This window comes from Oncorhynchus nerka, linkage group LG18 (assembly GCF_034236695.1).
Source record: "Oncorhynchus nerka isolate Pitt River linkage group LG18, Oner_Uvic_2.0, whole genome shotgun sequence".
NCBI lineage: Eukaryota > Metazoa > Chordata > Actinopteri > Salmoniformes > Salmonidae > Oncorhynchus > Oncorhynchus nerka.
In genome coordinates this window covers 21796995-21817493 of record NC_088413.1, presented here as the reverse complement: position 1 = coordinate 21817493, position 20499 = coordinate 21796995, and the positions used below count along the sequence as shown (strand labels likewise).

At 46.1% G+C, this 20499-nt stretch overlaps 1 protein-coding gene across 1 annotated transcript; it reads right to left on the bottom strand.

The window, feature by feature from the left end:
• Positions 1-645: 645 nt before the first annotated feature.
• LOC135561603 (DNA-directed RNA polymerase II subunit RPB1-like) lies at positions 646-2665 on the bottom strand. Its single transcript, XM_065003315.1, has 2 exons — positions 1219-2665; positions 646-779 (listed from the first exon to the last, which is right to left on the bottom strand). Exons 1-2 carry the CDS (start codon positions 2663-2665, stop codon positions 646-648), a joined length of 1581 nt encoding a protein of 526 aa, XP_064859387.1.
• Positions 2666-20499: the final 17834 nt, after the last annotated feature.

Sequence of the window (20499 nt, the reverse complement as noted above, 5' to 3'; positions counted from 1 at the left end):
AATACACACAGGGAGGCAGAGAATTGACTGAGTAGCTGAAAAGGATCCTGGAAGATGTCCATCCCTTTTAAATGGGAGAGAGAGAGAAAGAGAGAGAGAGAGAGCGAGAGAGAAAGATAAAGAGAGATAAAGAGAGAGATAAAGAGAGAGATAAAGAGACCCCTCAGCCTCATGCCTGCTAGACCGGCAAGGGATGACAAGCCAACAGAGCCCACACACACTTCTTGACCTGCAGGCCACACACACACTACATGGTCACTGAGTGTATCAACTCTCACTGAAGCCAATGCACACTACCTGTCTCAGTCTCAACCTCTTCAACGATACACTTTGTATCCTGTTGACACCAGCTGTACTGTGGGGCTGGACCTTAAGTACTGCACATCCAAAGGCCTGGATTTGTGAATGTGTCTTGGCACCAACATCCATTTCACCAGCTTGTATGACTGCGAGTGTGTGTCCTTGCATGTGTTGGTTGGAGAGTGAACACGTGTGATTGCATTTAAGTGTATGTGCTGTGTGTGTGTTTGTATGTTTGTGTGTGTGTGGTCCTCAATGTGTGGGCATTACACGGAAACGCAGACACACACACACTCACACTTGGATGTGAGGGCTACATGCCTGGAGGGTGGCTGTGTTAATGGCTCACCTGGCATCACTGCCACCTCCTGCCAGAGGCTGTGAGCCTGGCACGGGCACAGTGGGCACAGAGAGGGGAGCCGCCTCGCTCCAGCTGCTGCCCAGGTGACAGAGGCTGCCTGGGGGAAGGAAGGGGGGGACTAGGAGAGGATGGAGGGATGGATTGAAGAGAAAAAGAGGGGTCGAGGGGAGGTTGAAGAGAAATAGAGGGATGGAGGGGAGGATTGGGGGCGCTTATTAGGGAGGAGTGGAGTGAGGGATGGAATGCAAGAGGGGAAGATGGGTACAGTGACTAGGGAAGTGTGTAGGATAGAGGGATGAAAGTGTGAAGAGAAGGAAGGGAGGATAAGGACAGTGACTAGGGAAGCGTGGAGGATAGAGGGATGGAATGAACAGTGGAGGAGAGGATAGGGAGTAGCAGGTATTACCTCTCTCTCCCTCCCCAGGGAGGCAGCATTATGGCCATGAATACTAAGAACCCAGGATGAGAGGACATGGTGGGGTACAGGGGACTGGTGGGTGTTCTGTCTCCTGGATGAGAGGACATGGTGGGGTACAGGGGACTGGTAGGTGTCCTGCCTGCTGGATGAGAGGACATGGTGGGGTACAGGGGACTGGTGGGTGTCCTGTCTGCTGGATGAGAGGACATGGTGGGGTACAGGGGACTGGTAGGTGTCCTGCCTGCTGGATGAGAGGACATGGTGGGGTACAGGGGACTGGTGGGTGTCCTGCCTGCTGGATGAGAGGACATGGTGGGGTACAGGGGACTGGTGGGTGTCCTGTCTGCTGGATGAGAGGACATGGTGGGGTACAGGGGACTGGTAGGTGTCCTGTCTGCTGGATGAGAGGACATAGTGGGGTACAGGAGACTGGTGGGTGTCCTGTCTGCTGGATGAGAGGACATAGTGGGGTACAGGTGGCTGGTGGGTGTCCTGCCTGCTGGATGAGAGGACATGGTGGGGTACAGGAGACTGGTGGGTGTCCTGTCTGCTGGATGAGAGGACATGGTGGGGTACAGGTGGCTGGTGGGTGTCCTGCCTGCTGGATGAGAGGACATAGTGGGGTACAGGTGGCTGGTGGGTGTCCTGCCTGCTGGATGAGAGGACATAGTGGGGTACAGGGGACTGGTGGGTGTCCTGTCTGCTGGATGAGAGGACATGGTGGGGTACAGGGGACTGGTGGGTGTCCTGTCTGCTGGATGAGAGGACATGGTGGGGTACAGGGGACTGGTGGGTGTCCTGTCTGCTGGATGAGAGGACATGGTGGGATACAGGTGGCTGGTGGGTGTCCTGTCTGCTGGATGAGAGGACATGGTGGGATACAGGTGGCTGGTGGGTGTCCTGCCTGCTGGATGAGAGGACATGGTGGGGTACAGGGGACTGGTGGGTGTCCTGTCTGCTGGATGAGAGGACATGGTGGGGTACAGGGGACTGGTGGGTGTCCTGTCTGCTGGATGAGAGGACATGGTGGGGTACAGGGGACTGGTGGGTGTCCTGTCTGCTGGATGAGAGGACATGGTGGGATACAGGTGGCTGGTGGGTGTCCTGTCTGCTGGATGAGAGGACATGGTGGGATACAGGTGGCTGGTGGGTGTCCTGCCTGCTGGATGAGAGGACATGGTGGGGTACAGGGGACTGGTGGGTGTCCTGTCTGCTGGATGAGAGGACATGGTGGGGTACAGGGGACTGGTGGGTGTCCTGTCTGCTGGATGAGAGGACATGGTGGGGTACAGGGGACTGGTGGGTGTCCTGTCTGCTGGATGAGAGGACATGGTGGGGTACAGGGGACTGGTGGGTGTCCTGTCTGCTGGATGAGAGGACATGGTGGGGTACAGGGGACTGGTGGGTGTCCTGTCTGCTGGATGAGAGGACATGGTGGGGTACAGGTGGCTGGTGGGTGTCCTGTCTCCTGGATGAGAGGACATGGTGGGGTACAGGGGACTGGTGGGTGTCCTGCCTGCTGGATGAGAGGACATGGTGGGGTACAGGGGACTGGTGGGTGTCCTGCCTGCTGGATGAGAGGACATGGTGGGGTACAGGGGACTGGTGGGTACTGTGTAGTGTTTGGGATTATGCTGGCTCAAGGATGACAACATATGAGAGCAGTGTCACATGCTAACACATGGACTGGAACACCCACGCATGTACACATGAATGCACGTGTGGCCGATGTGAAATGGCTAGCTAGTCAGCGGTGGTGCGCGCTAATAGTGTTTCAGTCTGTGACGTCACTCGCTCTGAGACCTAGAAGTAGTGGTTCCCCTTGCTCTGCAAGGGCCGTGGCTTTTGTGGCGCGATGGGTAACGATGCTTCGTGAGTGACTGTGGTTGATGTGTGCAGAGGGTCCCTGGTTCGAGCCCAGGTTGGGGTGAGGAGAGGGACGGAAGCTATATAAGGATACACTCACACACACACATGCATGCACATACTCGCCGCATACACACGTTTGCTCACTCGCACAAAAATACACACACACACATTACTATCATGCCATTTTATTATCCGGTAATTACATATGGACGCCTTCATCTCTGTGCAAAAGTCCCAATTAGTAGCCTCCAGTGTTAATAATGTATAAATAGCATAGCTATCTATCTGTGTTTTAACCTGGCACTAGTAATCGATTGTAAGACTGCGCTCTATTTTCTGTGCTCTTGTAAACCCAACCACCTGCTGTAAAACAGAACACAGCCATATAAAGCTCTGTTCACTGGTGATACATTCAAACGCAGCATCTGTCCTTGTAGCACACTGAGCCAGCGTCTCTCTCTCTCTCTTCTCTCCCTCATCTAATCTCTCTCTTCCACATCCTCCCTCTCCCCCTCGCTCTCATAGTCTCTCAGTCATCCTCATCCTAACTGTCTTTTCTCCCCCTTCTCTCATCCTTCGCCCCCCGCTCTCTATCTCAACCTCACATCCTTATATCTCTCCCCTCTACCCCTGCTCCCCTCCCTCCCTCTCCATCCCTTTCTCACCTAGCCACCATCGCACAGCACTTGGCCGTCAGCCACGGCCGGCTATACACCCAACATCTGGGTCTGGCTGTTCTGAGCGGCTGCCAGAAGAGCCCTAGGTTTAAAGAGATGTAAACCGCCAGCTGAGTCTGCCTGGTCTCTGCGCTTCAGATCTGTTTGAATGTCAAACCCGCTCGGGTGCCAAACTCGCCTCGCTGTCCATTGCATATTATGTACCACGGAATAAAACCTTCCAATGTATGCATAAAAATGTAAAAGCCAGGAAGAAGGCCATATATGGAGATGTATTATGTGACATACTGTACAATGGGACATTGTTTGTGGCTGGTCAACAGGTTGTTTGTTTGTCAAATGCAATAGTGGTATTTGCATTTGAAATAGTGGTAGGTAGGCTGGTGCATATTATATATACAGTGGTATTTGCATTTGAAATAGTGGTAGGTAGGCTGGTGCATATTATATATACAGTGGTATTTGCATTTGAAATAGTGGTAGGTAGGCTGGTGCATATTATATATACAGTGGTATTTGCATTTGAAATAGTGGTAGGTAGGCTGGTGCATATTATATATACAGTGGTATTTGCATTTGAAATAGTGGTAGGTAGGCTGGTGCATATTATATATACAGTGGGGCAAAAAAGTAAGGCAAAGGGTGGCTACTTTGAAGAATCTGAAATATAAAATATATCTTTATTTGTTTAACACTTTTTTAGTTACCACATGAGTCCATATGTGTTATTGCATGGTTTTGATGTCTTCCCTATCATGCTACAATGTAGAAAATAGTACAAATAAAGAAAGGCCCTTGAATGAGTTGGTGTTCTAAAACTGTTGACCTGGACTGTAAATATGTATATATTTACATGTATATGTTTTATGGATACAGTATACGTAGATATTTTATGTGTAGATTGTCTGTGTGTGAGAGAAACCATGTCATTGAAATACATTATGGGTGGAAGGTCTAGAAGATTCAGAGTATTCAGAGGAAGCTGAACAGATGATACCAACATCATATAATATACTAACAGTATGGCCTTACATTAGGAGGTGAGTGGTTGTTTTCTAGTTTGGACCTCTAAGACCCTAGTACACTAAATGGGCACAAAGCTACGTCATGATCTTCACTAATAGTCAAGATCAGATCGAAGTATCGTTACGGTAAACACCGACTGCCAGACAACAGTTTAACCGCCTGTCGCCGCCCCTTTTAAACGTCCAATCAAATATTCATTGTGTGATGTTTGCACACGGCCCCTGCTCCCCTGGCCCACGCCGTCAACGACGCTTGCCTACCGGAGCATGTTCTTGTCACGTTTTGAGGAAGCGGTGGCGGCTGGCAACGAAGCCCCATAACAGTTAAAGCCTGGATACAGTGATTAAAGCGAGGCTGCATCTGACGCTAGTAAAGACGCCATGCACGTCGCCGATGCTGTACTGATGCTGAGAGAAGGAAGGGAGGATAAGGACAGTGACTAGGGAAGCGTGTAGGATAGAGGTTTGAGAGCTGTTTGAAAAAAACTGTCTGAAATTTCAGCCTGGTTGGATGTGCCAGGTGTGCCAGGTGTGCCAGGTGTGCCAGGTGTGCCAAGGTGTGCCAGGTGTGCCAGGTGACATAATTGGGCAGTAAATTGGTTAATAGACCAATAAGAAAGAGAGTTACAAACCTCTCTGCCAATAACAGCTAGTTTTCCCCTCCCCACTCAGACCTCCCAGCAACATTTTTGCTTGAGAAATTGCTCTTTGCCAAGAAGCATTTTTTATTTCTTTTTGACAATTTGACTTAAAAACAATCACAGCACGGTACTTAATCGCTACTCAGAATCTATTTGATATTTGGATAAAAACCGCTGCATTGGACCTTTAACTTCTAGTAAATATTATGAAAATACCATCCTCCACTCCCAAAAACTAAGATTGTAGGCCTATGAACAATTACATCAAACAGTTAGGCATTAAAACAGTCCATTGAACACTTTGCCAGTAGTCTGTCTATATCAACTTTACAGTACTGTGACTTTGAGAAATTGCTACACTAATGCCAACCGTCATGGGTAACAACAAAATAGCCGCCGTAGATCCTGAGGCAGAAGGGCGGAAGAAATAAAGTTGGCTCCGCTATCATCATCTAGCATGTGGAGCTAACTCACATTTTAATGTAAACTTCAAATCTGGCCGTCCCAAGGGTACCTACAAAAGCTCATTTGCATGATTAATTACCGACAATAGAGACATGGCGCTGTAAGTGCGTTTACTGCCTCTTGTCCCCCACACAGTAGATAGATACACCATCTGATCGCAGAGTGCAGGTTGTGTATGAGCATGGTACTTACAGAGGGCTTTGCTCCTTCACTCTACTGCAGTTAGGTTGGAAACTAGGGGAAACCATCATTCAACGGAGTTAGCAGATGAAACATCATAGCATTCTTATGCATGTAGCCTATAAATCCACTTCTGAAACTTTGAGCGAATGAAATAACGTCTCTTTTGAAAGCTGAGGCTCCCTGGCGAATCGCGTGTCAGCGGACATGTCTGCTGCCCCCCACCTTCCCCAAACCTTTGCTTCTCATCATCTTCAGGAGGCCCAGTTGGAGCTGGAGACGTAAACGTCTGAGGAAAGAGGCAAACCGGTGTCCGTTTCCCACTGTCTTGTCTCACAAGCAGATTGCCAGCATATGGACTGGTTCATTACGACTAATACAGTATAATAGAACGCTGCTCACGAGGCTCGCACACAACGCGTCAAAGGTAATTATAAAGCAATCATTTCTAACAAGCCACCAAATCAGCTGGCGAGGCTCCCGGCAGTGCACCAAGTCTTCCCCCCAGTGAGAACAACAGAACCGGGGAGGGGAAAATATTGTTATCAAACGCCAGCGCACTGATCTTCCCTGCCTCCCTTCCCTGTCTTTAAAACCAGCCTTCTGAAACTGCCTGAGGATTTATGATATACCATTTTAAAAACTTTATTACAAAACTAGAAGAAAGAAAAGCATGAAACTTTCATGCTCTTATTTTCGTTCTCGTTATGTTTCATTTGTGTCACAGGTTTGAAGTTGGCCTGTGAAGTTCTACCCTACAACAAGTTGTTCCTTAAAAAAAAGTGTAACTAGACAGATTTCAGTCCCCACCTAACCATTCCCTCAGCCTGTGCCATAAAGTCCAGACCTCCTGGCAGACGCTGTAGTGTACTCAAATAAAGGGACGCTAGACAAATACAGGTCACGGCCATACTAAACCAGAGAGCTCAGGTAACGGCCATACTAAACCAGAGGTAGCCATACTAAACCAGGAGCTCACATACAAACCAGCTCATACTAAAAACCAGAGAGCTCAGGTACACAGCCATACTAAACCAGAGAGCTCAGGTAACAGCCATACTAAACCAGAGAGCTCAGGTACACAGCCATACTAAACCAGAGAGCTCAGGTAACTACAAACCAGAGAGCTCACACAGCCATACTAAACCAGAGAGCTCAGGTACACAGCCATACTAAACCAGAGAGCTCAGGTACACAGCCATACTAAACCAGAGCTCAGGTACACAGCCATACTAAACCAGAGAGCTCAGGTACAGGCCAAATGCCACCCATTTCAAATGTTCATGGATCTCACGTTCACATTCATTCAAAATATGCATTATAGTAACATCACTGCAGAGATATTGAAGCCTGTATGAATTTAAAACCGTATACATGTAAACCACAGAACGCAGCACCGTGTAGCCTAATTTGCCTTCTTTGAAGCAGTCGGGTCCATTTCTTTGAATGGTTTGGCATGAGTCATCCAAAACTTCAGCCAGTGATACTGCTTTCTGCTGTCGTGCATAAGGGACAGACAGTTCTGGTCAGTAATGGTTCTGCACTTTTCAACTTACTTACATGCTCTCCTTCAGCAACAATTCCAGTAAGACTATTGTGTGAGTAACAATTGTGACCAATCTTAGAAGACAACCTGCCCTGAAAATCGAGAAACAGCATAACTTCCTGGAAGAGAATGATTTAAAGACAGAAAATGTCCACATAAGTGATGCGATTATCATGACGTAACCCTTTATATAAATCCACCAGCGTAGGAAACAAAATGGCTTACTATACAATGTATAAAAATCCAAGAAGATGGAAGAATGAGATGATATGTCCTTTATATCCGTAACAAAACCACACACTGAAACCTTCTCTTCCGTGTCCTGTCAGAGCCATTTCTTAGCTCACTGGCAACCTATGTTCCAGTACACCAATCCTCTGTCCTCCATCTTTGGAATCTTTATAAGTACTGGTAGAAACAGTATAAGAGCTCTACAGAGATGGCTGGATGACAGAGAAGTCCCGACGCCGACGTTGTCCCAAGCGAGGCCCTTTATTATCCCGATCTGTAAATGACCACAGAGCTTCACCTAACGGGCCTTCCAGTTATATTAAACCAGGATCGATTCTACAACTGGAGGGTCCAGTCTCTGCCTCCGCTGAAAATGGATTTAAAGTACTACAGACAGACTCTGAGAGAAATGTATGGAGGCCATGCGTATGTGATGGGACAGTGGCGTAAAACCCACTTGGGATCGGGGATGGATGGAGGGATGAAGGAATGACATCAGAGCTCTGAGGAGAAGTACAGGATTGGGTAAGAAGAGGATGGAGGGATGAAGGAAGACATCAGAGCTCTGAGGAGAAGTACAGGATTGGGTAAGAAGAGGATGGAGGGATGAAGGAATGACATCAGAGCTCTGAGGAGAAGTACAGGATTGGGTAAGAAGAGGATGGAGGGATGAAGGATTGACATCAGAGCTCTGAGGAGAAGTACAGGATTGGGTAAGAAGAGGATGGAGGGATGAAGGAATGACATCAGAGCTCTGAGGAGAAGTACAGGATTGGGTAAGAAGAGGATGGAGGGATGAAGGAATGACATCAGAGCTCTGAGGAGAAGTACAGGATTGGGTAAGAAGAGGATGGAGGGATGAAGGAATGACATCAGAGCTCTGAGGAGAAGTACGGGATTGGGTAAGAAGAGGATGGAGGGATGAAGGAATGACATCAGAGCTCTGAGGAGAAGTACAGGATTGGGTAAGAAGAGGATGGAGGGATGAAGGAATGACATCAGAGCTCTGAGGAGAAGTACAGGATTGGGTAAGAAGAGGATGGAGGGATGAAGGAATGACATCAGAGCTCTGAGGAGAAGTACAGGATTGGGTAAGAAGAGGATGGAGGGATGAAGGAATGACATCAGAGCTCTGAGGAGAAGTACGGGATTGGGTAAGAAGAGGATGGAGGGATGAAGGAATGACATCAGAGCTCTGAGGATAAGTACAGGATTGGGTAAGAAGAGGATGGAGGGATAAGTGGGCTAAAAGAGAAGTGCGTTTTACCAAAGAAACTCAGCAATAAGCAGTAGAGGGCTGAGTCTGACATGTACAGGAAATGCTTGGTGATTCTTCTTGATGATGTTTCGCTTTAACATTTTGTTCAACTTTCAGATGTTGTCTGTACCACTCCCAAGTCCCACCATGAATGATCAGGCAATACTTTCGTATTTAGAGAATACTGATCGACAGCAGCACCACCGTAGTACATCTGAGATAAGAGAAATTGAAGTCTTTTTTTATACTCATTTGAAAGACAGCAGTTGTTGGACTCCCAAAGGCATCAAACTCGTTATATATAAGAGGGAGTGCTTTGAATACCAATACATTACTGAATCAACAACACTCTTTAGAAGCCACTGTCAGCATTATTGACAGAATCACAGTTAAAAGTTAGCATTTTCTCTTCAGATATAGACATTGACAATACTTGCTACAATGCGTGCTTCTGCATATTGAAGTTGTAATGGCTTTCACCAAATGGTAGCCAAACAGTGGTTGGTGATACAGACCAAAAACATTTGCCGTTTTCTTGTGACACAAACCCATCATTTAAAGCCAGGACAAAATCTTAAGTCTTAAGTCAGCCTCAACTGTACCAACCAATAGGTCATAGCTGTCACGCCTACTGCTGCTCTTCCTCTCCAGCAGCTCGATGTTGCCGGTCTACTAACCACCAGTCCTGGCAACCATCATTACGCACACCTGGACTTCCTCATCACCTTGATTACCTTCCCTTTATTCAACCCTCAGTGGCCTAAGTCATCAGGCAGTATTGGTTTGCTTTCATGTTCAATACGCATCTCCTGTTTTGTTCATTTGCCTTTCATCATTGTTATTAAACTCTCCTTCTGCACCTGCTTCCTGACTCCCTGTGTATTCGTGACAATAACCCTGGGAAATACTGACGCCAAAAGCCATAGCAACACTCTAAGCACGTGAAAACATGGAGAACCGTTTTGTTCTGCATTGATGTGATGCAAACGTTTCTTTCCACTGTTAACCTCATCGCCCTCATTTCAACTTCACAACATCCGCTATAGGCTCCTCTACATACTGACGCCACTAAAATTACAGACAGAACCTGGACAAAGAAGAACAACTTCACAACATCCGCTATAGGCTCCTCTACATACTGACGCCACTCAAATTACAGACAGAACCTGGACAAAGAAGAACAAACGCAAGGACGTTTTCTTTTCAAATCCTCAGCTCAATGAAGATGGCCATAAGGCCACTAAACTTCTCCGCCAATTCTCTCCGTCACTCTCTTTCTCGTCGAACAAAGTTCCAATTAAACTCAACCCACAGAGCTGAGAAGCCTTGATGTATTTTGGATTATTGGGCACAGTGGACTGAGAGACTAATGTTAAGGTGTTTTCATCTGGTTTCATCGTGCTAGCCACGTACTCTTGTCAGAGGAATCTCACAGAGCAAGACTGTCCAATTCATCTCAGGCCCCTCTCTCCTATAGGACGCCCTGGCACTGCCCGACTCCCTGCCAGCCCACAGCTCAGAGCAGCTTTCTATGATTACAGTCAGGCTCTTCACAGGCCAGCTCATCAGACACTGAATATACTACTTGGGGTCATTTTTTGTCTAATTAAAAATTGAAGTGACCCAGCATGGGAGTGTTAAGAAATGAGAGAGAGAGAGAGAGAGAGAGAGAGAGAGAGAGAGAGAGAGAGAAGACTGAAGAGAGAGAGGATGAGAAAGGATGCAGAGAGAATACAATACAATACAGTTTCATCCTCATACAGAAAATAAAAGGATTTAAAACCCCGCCGTCGCTCAGTGCTGTAAACTCCTCACACGTGTGTATCTAGCTCTGGGCTCACTATCACCTGTTTGTAGCTAGGGCCATACTGTAAACAGGCATTTAAGGGAGAGATGGCGGCGAGCGTAAGCAAAATCTGCTGAAGAGAGAAAGGATTAGTGTCTATTGTTCATTGTTAACTCCTTTTCATCTCTGACCATTGTGAATGGGAGAGCCCCATTGAGGTACGCGGGCGCCTGCCAAAATGGCTCCCTTTTGTTTATAAATCTCATTATCCCCTCTCCCCAGGAGCAGGGCCTGAGTAACTACACTAGTGTGTGAAGAGCACTCTCCTGGCTCGGAGCTAATGGTAGCCAAATGATATTATGACTAAATAATGGTGGCTGAACTTTTAAATACACTCTTCGCCCTATAGGGAAGCGGTACAGCTGAAAGCCATTTGAGTCGGTGGCGATGTTGCACTCGATAAGGATATAGCTCTGACAGTGGCAGAAATGTCTACTTCTTTCGTCGTTATTTAAGGCGGCCCAGCCAGGGGATGTCACAGTCTAACATACTGACCATTTCACAACAAGAGGAGGATATGTAGAACATGAGTTATGAAAATCGGGTCCGCCACGCGACAAACCTTCTGGGGAATAGAGAAAAGAAAAGTCGTCGTGACGACAATAACCTCTCACCATAAGCCCTGGCAAAGTATAGAGTGGGGCAAAAAAGTATTTAGTCAGCCACCAATTGTGCAAGTTCTTCCACTTAAAAAGATGAGAGAGATCTGTCATTTTCATCATAGGTACACTTCAACTTGCCCATTCTTCAATGCAAATCTTCTCAAGCTCCTTCAAGTTGGATGGGTTCCACTGGTGCACAGCAATCTTTAAGTCATACCACAGATTCTCAAATGGATTGAGGTCTGGGCTTTGACTAGGTCATTCCAAGACATTTAAATGTTTCCCCTTAAACCACTTGACTGTTGATTTAGCAGTATGCTTAGGATCATTGTCCTGCTGAAAGATGAACCTCTGTCCCAGTCTCAAATCTCTGGAAGACTGAAACAGGTTTTCCTCAAGAAAAATTTCCCTGTATTTAGCGCCATCCATCATTCCTTTAATTCTGACCAGTTTCCCAGTCCCTGACGATGAAAAACATCCCCACAACATGATGCTGGGATGGTGTTCTCGGGGTGATTTTGCGCCAGACATAGCATTTTCCTTGATGGCCAAAAAGCTACATTTTAGTCTCATCTGACCAGAGCACCTTCTTCCATATATTTGTGGAGTCTCCCACATGCCTTTTGGTGAACCCCAAATGTGTTTGCTTATTTTTTTCATTAAGCAATGGCTTTTTTCTGGCCACTCCCCCATAAAGCCCAGCTCTGGAGAGTGCACGGCTTAAAGTGGTCCTGTGGACAGATATTCCAATCTCCGCTGTGGAGCTTTGCAGCTCCTCCTTCTCCTCCTCCTTTGGTCTCTTTGTTGCCTCTCTGATTAATGCCCTCCTTGCCTGGTCTGTAAGTTTTGGTGGGTGGCCCTCTCTTGGCAGGTTTGTTGTGCAATATTCTTTCCATTTTTTTAAATAATGGATTTAAATGGTGCCCTGTGGGATGTTCAACGTTTCTGATATTTTTTTATAACCCAACCCTGATCTGTACTTCTCCACAACTTTGTCCCTGACCTGTTGTTTGGAGAGCTCCTTGGTCTTCATGGTGCCGCTTGCTTGGTGGTGCCCTTTGCTTAGTGGTGTTGCAGACTTTGGGGCCTTTCAGAACAGGTGTGTATATATATTCAGATCATGTGACAGACCATGTGACACTTAGATTACACACAAGTGTACTTCATTTAACTAATTATGTGACTTCTGAAGGTAATTGGTTGCACCAGATCTTATTTAGGGGCTTCATAGAAAAGGGGGGGGGGTATTTTTGTTCATTTCCCTTCACCAATTTGAACTATTTTGTGTATGTCTATCATATGAAAACCAAATAAAATCCATTTAAATGACAGGTTCTAATGCAACAAAATAGGAAAAACTCCAACGGGGATGAATACTTTTGCAAGGCACTGTATCTATCCATCCATCAGTGTCTGCAGCTACCAGCATCACTCACAAAGAGAACACAGAGTTTTGATGCTGCCACCACCAAGGCACTGTATCTATCCATCCATCAGTGTCTGCAGCTACCAGCATCACTCACAAAGAGAACACAGAGTTTTGATGCTGCCACCACCAAGGCACTGTATCTATCCATCCATCAGTGTCTGCAGCTACCAGCATCACTCACAAAGAGAACACAGAGTTTTGATGCTGCCACCACCAAGGCACTGTATCTATCCATCCATCAGTGTCTGCAGCTACCAGCATCACTCACAAAGAGAACACAGAGTTTTGCTTCGTATCTATCCATTGAAAGAAAGATCCAGCAATCGGGTCCTCGACATGAATGCTGGATCGTAACAAAAGTACACAGTTGTTAACCTCTACTGTCTACCTTCTCCTTCACGTGACGCTGTTTATTCATCCAAGATAAACACATGAGAAGGTTTAAAGTCAGCGTGAAAAGCTTTTGGAGTTGGTTCTGAGATGCGGTGTGGTATTGAAGGCTGAGTGCTGTGTGCGCCCGTCCAGGGTGGGATTGTAGGAGCTATTATCTTTCTGTCTGTGATAAGGGAAACACATTAACGGTCTGCGGTTCACTCCTGAACGTGTAGACTAAAAGCCTGGGAGACCTTGTTGTTGGTGGATGCGGAGGTTCACCTCTGTTCTCTAACGATGCAGAAAACGTTGACATTGCGTGTGCTTTTGTGAATGCCGCACCACCGTAGCGAGCTCGGGTTACCTTCAATGCCAAGCGAATCTTTCAGAAAACATACACTGATTTACAAGGAAGACTCTCGAAGAAAATACTTTTGTGTTCGCACCTTTGTTGATTTGGCCCGGTGTAACCCTCCTCCTCTCCTCCTCGTCCAGCTTGGTGCACTCAGCTTCAGTGCTCTGAATGGCAGACTAGTTCTATACTGTATGGACTTTGTGCACTTCTCCCTGCAGAACGGCGGAGGGGGAAAAGAACTGCTTCGATCTCCACTTCTAATGAAAGCCAAAACTATGACAAACGCAATCATTCTCGGCGCATCCCGGCCAGAGGAATGAATCCCCCAATACACGCTCATCTTCCTTTCACAATACCTTCAATCTATTTCAATATGCATTCTGTCGCCGTGGATAAAGTCATTACCAAACATGTCACAGCGTTGACAAGAAACTGATGGAGAACCAACCCCTTAAAAACAACAGAAAATTACTATAATTCCACGGATGTACGTAAGTTATGGAGCAATAATAGAAAATAATATACACACGGTATCGTGTTCCTGTCAACAATGAAATTAAAAAGAACTACTCCAAATCAATAAGGCCTGAAGTTCAGGGGGAGAGCAGAGAGAGTAGAATACCAAGGAGATCTCAACCAGGTCCTTTCGGTGATCTATTCTATTTGCGTCCCAACTCCTTATATTACCTGTCACATTATTGCATCGATTCATTTTCATTGATGACTGATGCCTGCAATGAGTTGTTTTCTTGTTTTTGTTGCCGCTGAAGACCCGGGGCCAGAGAATGAAATATGCCGTGGGTAATTGGATTTAAATGGAAACGCTGACCTGTGTGGTATGAAGGCGTGGGAACGGGGTGTGTAGTGTCCCGTTGGCGGAGCGGAGAGGGAGAGAGAGTCTTACAGGGAGTTTAGACAGTCATTAACATGCCCGAGGACTTCATTAGCCGGCCTGATTACCTTGTGCATCAAAGTGACAGCTAGGAAAGGGGGGAGCACACACACACACACACGCACACACTGAGAGAACAGGTGGTCAAACACATTCTGATCCAGCACAATGCTGCTCTGCTCTAGACACAGCAATCCTATTTCAGAGTACATAGTACAATCTCCAGTATAAACTCAACAATGTTATAATCTCTGCTCAGTAACAGTGAGGAAAAACACAATTCAAATATTAAGGTCTGCTTCCAGGCGAAGCACCTACCGGTGCCCAGCCATCATGCTTACAATACACTACAGAAAAAACATGATTGTACAAATGATGCGCATACAATAATCCCGGCCAGTACAGCTCCCATCTAGCCACACGACAATGATGTTATTTTATACAGTCACACAAAGACACGGATAGTGAAAAATGGCCCAAGGTTCAAATCTGGGGACAAGAAAATCACAAGAAGCTCCGCCACAATAACGTGCCGTGTTGTTAAACTGGATATTCACAGAATGGATTGTCGTCTCTTTCTGCCTTATTATGTTGTTCTCTTGCCCACTCTCAAACTTCCATCCCTTCTCTTCTCCCCCATCTTTTACTCTTCAACTCTTTTCCTCTCTGCAATTTGTTTGTCCATCACTGTGTTTTCAGTGCTCTTTGCCGCATTTCCACGGGAGCTTGCTGATACCTAAATTACATGTTTCTCCGCAGCTCTTTAGCAGGGCTGTCAGCTTCTTCTTTGGGTTAAAATAAACATCTAGCCTTTTCCCTTCCACAGCCCATGATATCATGCAGTAAAACCCAGCAGGACTGAGAGGGGAGAGTCAGGGCTTCCCTGCATGTGCACGACTGTTTTTGACAGATACAGAAACACAGTAGAAGGAGGGATGAAGAAGAAAGGAGCGAGAGAGCAATAGTGGAAGTAAAAGACAGAGATTCAGATAGGGGGATAAACAGAAGAAGGATAGAAACATACAGAGAAAAAAGATGGTAAGAGAGAGAGAGATAATATATCAACTAGCTCTCATAGTCTATCAACTAGCTCTCATAGTCTTTCAACTAGCTCTCATAGTCTATCAACTAGCTCTCATAGTCTATCAACTAGCTCTCACGGTCTATCAACTAGCTCTCACGGTCTATCAACTAGCTCTCACAGTCTATCAACTAGCTCTCATAGTCTATCAACTAGCTCTCACAGTCTATCAACTAGCTCTCATAGTCTATCAACTAGCTCTCACGGTCTATCAACTAGCTCTCACGGTCTATCAACTAGCTCTCATAGTCTATCAACTAGCTCTCATAGTCTATCAACTAGCTCTCATAGTCTATCAACTAGCTCTCACGGTCTATCAACTAGCTCTCACGGTCTATCAACTAGCTCTCACGGTCTATCAACTAGCTCTCACAGTCTATCAACTAGCTCTCATAGTCTATCAACTAGCTCTCACGGTCTATCAACTAGCTCTCACAATCTATCAACTAGCTCTCACGGTCTATCAACTAGCTCTCATAGTCTATCAACTAGCTCTCATAATCTATCAACTAGCTCTCATAGTCTTTCAACTAGCTCTCATAGTCTATCAACTAGCTCTCATAGTCTATCAACTAGCTCTCATAGTCTATCAACTAGCTCTCACGGTCTATCAACTAGCTCTCATAGTCTATCAACTAGCTCTCATAGTCTATCAACTAGCTCTCATAGTCTATCAACTAGCTCTCACGGTCTATCAACTAGCTCTCACGGTCTATCAACTAGCTCTCATAGTCTATCAACTAGCTCTCATAGTCTATCAACTAGCTCTCATAGTCTATCTACTAGCTCTCATAGTCTATCAACTAGCTCTCATAGTCTATCAACTAGCTCTCACGGTCTATCAACTAGCTCTCACAGTCTATCAACTAGCTCTCATAGTCTATCAACTAGCTCTCATAGTCTATCAACTAGCTCTCGTAGTCTATCAACTAGCTCTCATAGTCTATCAACTAGCTCTCACGGTCTATCAACTAGCTCTCACAGTCTATCAACTAGCTCTCATAGTCTATCAACTAGCTCTCATAGTCTATCAACTAGCTCTCATAGTCTATCAACTAGCTCTCGTAGTCTATTTATTATTATTTTGTATTTACTTCACCTTTATTTAACCAGGTAGGCTAGTTGAGTACAAGTTCTCATTTACAACTGCGACCTGGCCAAGATAAAGCATAGCAGTGTGAACAGACAACAACACAGAGTTACACATGGAGTAAACAATAAACAAGTCAATAACACAGTATAATTTTTTTTTTAAAGAGTCTATATACATTGTGTGCAAAAGGCATGAGGAGGTAGGCGAATAATTACAATTTAGCAGATTAACACTGGAGTGATACATGATCAGATGGTCATGTGCAGGTAGAGATACTGGTATGCAAAAGAGCAGAAAAGTAAATAAATAAAAACAGTATGGGAATGAGGTAGGTAAAATGGGTGGGCTATTTACCGATGGACTATGTACAGCTGCAGCGATCGGTTAGCTGCTCAGATAGCAGATGTTTAAAGTTGGTGAGGGAGATAAAAGTCTCCAACTTCAGCGATTTTTGCAATTGTTCCAGTCACAAGCAGCAGAGAACTGGAAGGAAAGGCGGCCAAATGAGGTAGCTCTCATAGTCTATCAACTAGCTCTCACATTCTATCAACTAGCTCTCAAAGTCTATCAACTAGCTCTCACAGTCTATCAACTAGCTCTCACAGTCTATCAACTAGTTCTCACAGTCTATCAACTAGCTCTCACGGTCTATCAACTAGCTCTCACGGTCTATCAACTAGTTCTCACAGTCTATCAACTAGCTCTCACGGTCTATCAACTAGCTCTCACGGTCTATCAACTAGTTCTCACGGTCTATCAACTAGCTCTCACAGTCTATCAACTAGCTCTCACAGTCTATCAACTAGCTCTCACAGTCTATCAACTAGTTCTCACTCTCACAGTCTCACAGAAGTTCATCCATGTTTCTCAAACATCAAATTTCAAAGTGTTTTATGGTTAAGATCAGGCATTAACTCCAAAGTTTGAAGGTAAGGGTTAAGGTTTGGAATAGGCTTAAAGCAGACATTTAAAAAATACCTTCTATCGCTTAATTTGAAGTTGTAACCTTTGGTATCAGAGGCAGATGCTTACCACCATCCACCATCCCAGTCAACAACACCCTAGCAAAACCAAAACTGACTTGAAAGGTAACAGCGCTCACTGTTGCCTCTAGTGGACGGTGTCCACGTCATCTCCCGACTTCCTCAGACATGGATGGACAACGAATACTGACTTGTATCATGGGTGACCTGGCTCAATATAGGAGGCAGCTTGCTGCTTGGGAGAACAGTGTGACAGAGATGGAGAAGAGGCCAAGAGGAGCCTCACAAAGGGAGGGATTAATGGAAGACTAAAACCGAATGGGCAGAATACCTCAGATGCCTCCCAAATGGCACCCTATTCTCAAAATAGGGCACAACTTTTGACCAGATCCCTTTGGCCTTAGTAGTGCACTATAATGGGAATAGGGTGTCATTTGGGACATATCCTCCACATTCATCTGCTACTGTAGTCACTCCTCATTCATCTGCTACTGTAGTCACTCCGCATTCATCTGCTACTGTAGTCACTCCGCATTCATCTGCTACTGTAGTCACTCCGCATTCATCTGCTACTGTAGTCACTCCACATTCATCTGCTACTGTAGTCACTACACATTCATCTGCTACCGTAGTCACCCGTATTCATCTGCTACTGTAGTCACTCCGCATTCATCTGCTACTGTAGTCACTCCTCATTCATCTGCTACTGTAGTCACTCCACATTCATCTGCTACTGTAGTCACTACACATTCATCTGCTACTGTAGTCACTCCACATTCATCTACTACTGTAGTCACTCCGCATTCATGACCATCTAGTACTAATTAACCAACATGCTTATAAACATAGTAGATCCATGTCAAGTTACATGCTACATGTATAGTGGATGTTTCACACATAGTCACACTGCCTCCTGCACTGCTACCTACTACACACACACTGAAACACACACAAACACACAGTCGCCGGTGCCTGGAGCCAGCTAGTTCCAGTTCCCTCTCTGTCTCTCCCATCACAGAGAAGGGCTTTTAGAGGAGGCTGATAACGGTGATGATCTGCTCCTTCACATTTCCCCTGGCACATCACAGTCATGATCAAGTCTGTGTGATACACTGTGTGCGATAGACTGTGTGTGATGGAGTGTGTGTGATGGAGTGTGTGAAGCGGGACTGTGTGCGAACAGTGGACTGTACTGAGAGTGTCTGTAATCTCCACAAGGTGTTAGCTTGAATAGCTGTATACGGTAGCTCATGCTGGAGAAATTGGTTTGTGAGTGGGTGTACGTGTGTGTTTGTGTGTGTTCCCCAGTGACCACTGTCATCTCCCATCTCTCTCTCCCTTCTTCTAGCAGGATACCCTGTCTTATAGGCACATAGCAACATCTCTCCCTCCCTTCTCCTATCAGGATACCCTGTCTTATAGGCACATAGCAACATCTCTCCCTCCCTTCTCCTATCAGGATACCCTGTCTTATAGGCACATAGCAACATCTCTCTCTCCCTTCTCCTATCAGGATACCCTGTCTTATAGGCACATAGCAACATCTCTCCCTCTCTTCTCCTATCAGGATACCCTGTCTTATAGGCACATAGCAACATCTCTCCCTCCCTTCTCCTATCAGGATACCCTGTCTTATAGGCACATAGCAACATCTCTCCCTCCCTTCTCCTATCAGGATACCCTGTCTTATAGGCACATAGCAACATCTCTCCCTCCCTTCTCCTATCAGGATACCCTGTCTTATAGGCACATAGCAACATCTCTCCCTCCCTTCTCCTATCAGGATACCCTGTCTTATAGGCACATAGCAACATCTCTCCCTCCCTTCTCCTATCAGGATACCCTGTCTTATAGGCACATAGCAACATCTCTCCCTCCCTTCTCCTATCAGGACACCCTGTCTTATAGGCACATAGCAACATCTCTCTCTCCCATCAAAATTTCTAGAGGCCAGAGCTGAGGTACACTAGGAATCTTTAGCTATGTTGTAAATGCACATCAAATGGGCCCAGAGATACGAATACCATTAAGGCCCTCCATGGTGACGGTGTGTGTGTGTGTGTGTGTGTGTGTGTGTGTGTGTGTGTGTGTGTGTGTGTGTGTGTGTGTGTGTGTGTGTGTGTGTGTGTGTGTGTGTGTGTGTGTGTGTGTGCGTGTGTGTGTTGTGTGTGTGTGCGCGGCCTCAAAGAGTAGAGGTAACATAGTAAACGTAAATCTTTGATGTGTATGATATGTTAGGATGTTATGTTGGTATGGTTACATAAGACAAAAACAAAGTGAAGTGTGGTTGGTCAGGGTGGATGGGTGGGTGTGTAACGAAGGAGGGTGGTTGGTCAGGGTTGATGGGTGGGTGTGTAATGAAGGAGGGTTGTTGGTCAGGGTTGATGGGTGGGTGTGTAATGAAGGAGGGTTGTTGGTCAGGGTGGTTGGTCAGGGTGGTTGATCAGGGTTGATGGGTGGGTGTGTAATGAAGGAGGGTTGTTGGTCAGGGTGGATGGGTGGGTGTGTAATGAAGGAGGGTTGTTGGTCAGGGTTGATGGGTGGGTGTGTAATGAAGGAGGGTTGTTGGTCAGGGTGGTTGGTCAGGGTGGTTGGTCAGGGTTGATGGGTGGGTGTGTAATGAAGGAGTGTGGTTGGTCAGGGTGGTTGGTCAGGGTTGATGGGTGGGTGTGTAATGAAGGAGGGTTGTTGGTCAGGGTGGATGGGTGGGTGTGTAATGAAGGAGTGTGGTTGGTCAGGGTTGATGGGTGAGTGTGTAATAAAGGAGTGTGGTTGGTCAGGGTGGTTGGTCAGGGTTGATGGGTGGGTGTGTAATGAAGGAGGGTTGTTGGTCAGGGTGGATGGGTGGGTGTGCAATGAAGGAGTGTGGTTGGTC

Bases quoted from the DNA above. Each gene is read 5' to 3' on its own strand.
- LOC135561603 (XM_065003315.1), bottom strand. From the start codon at position 2,665: ATGTCCTCTCATCCAGCAGGCAGGACACCCACCAGTCCCCTGTACCCC. The intron at 780-1,218 runs GCAGGACACCTA...ATCCTCTCCTAG, and splicing joins CATGTCCTCTCATCCAGCAG to TCCCCCCCTTCCTTCCCCCA.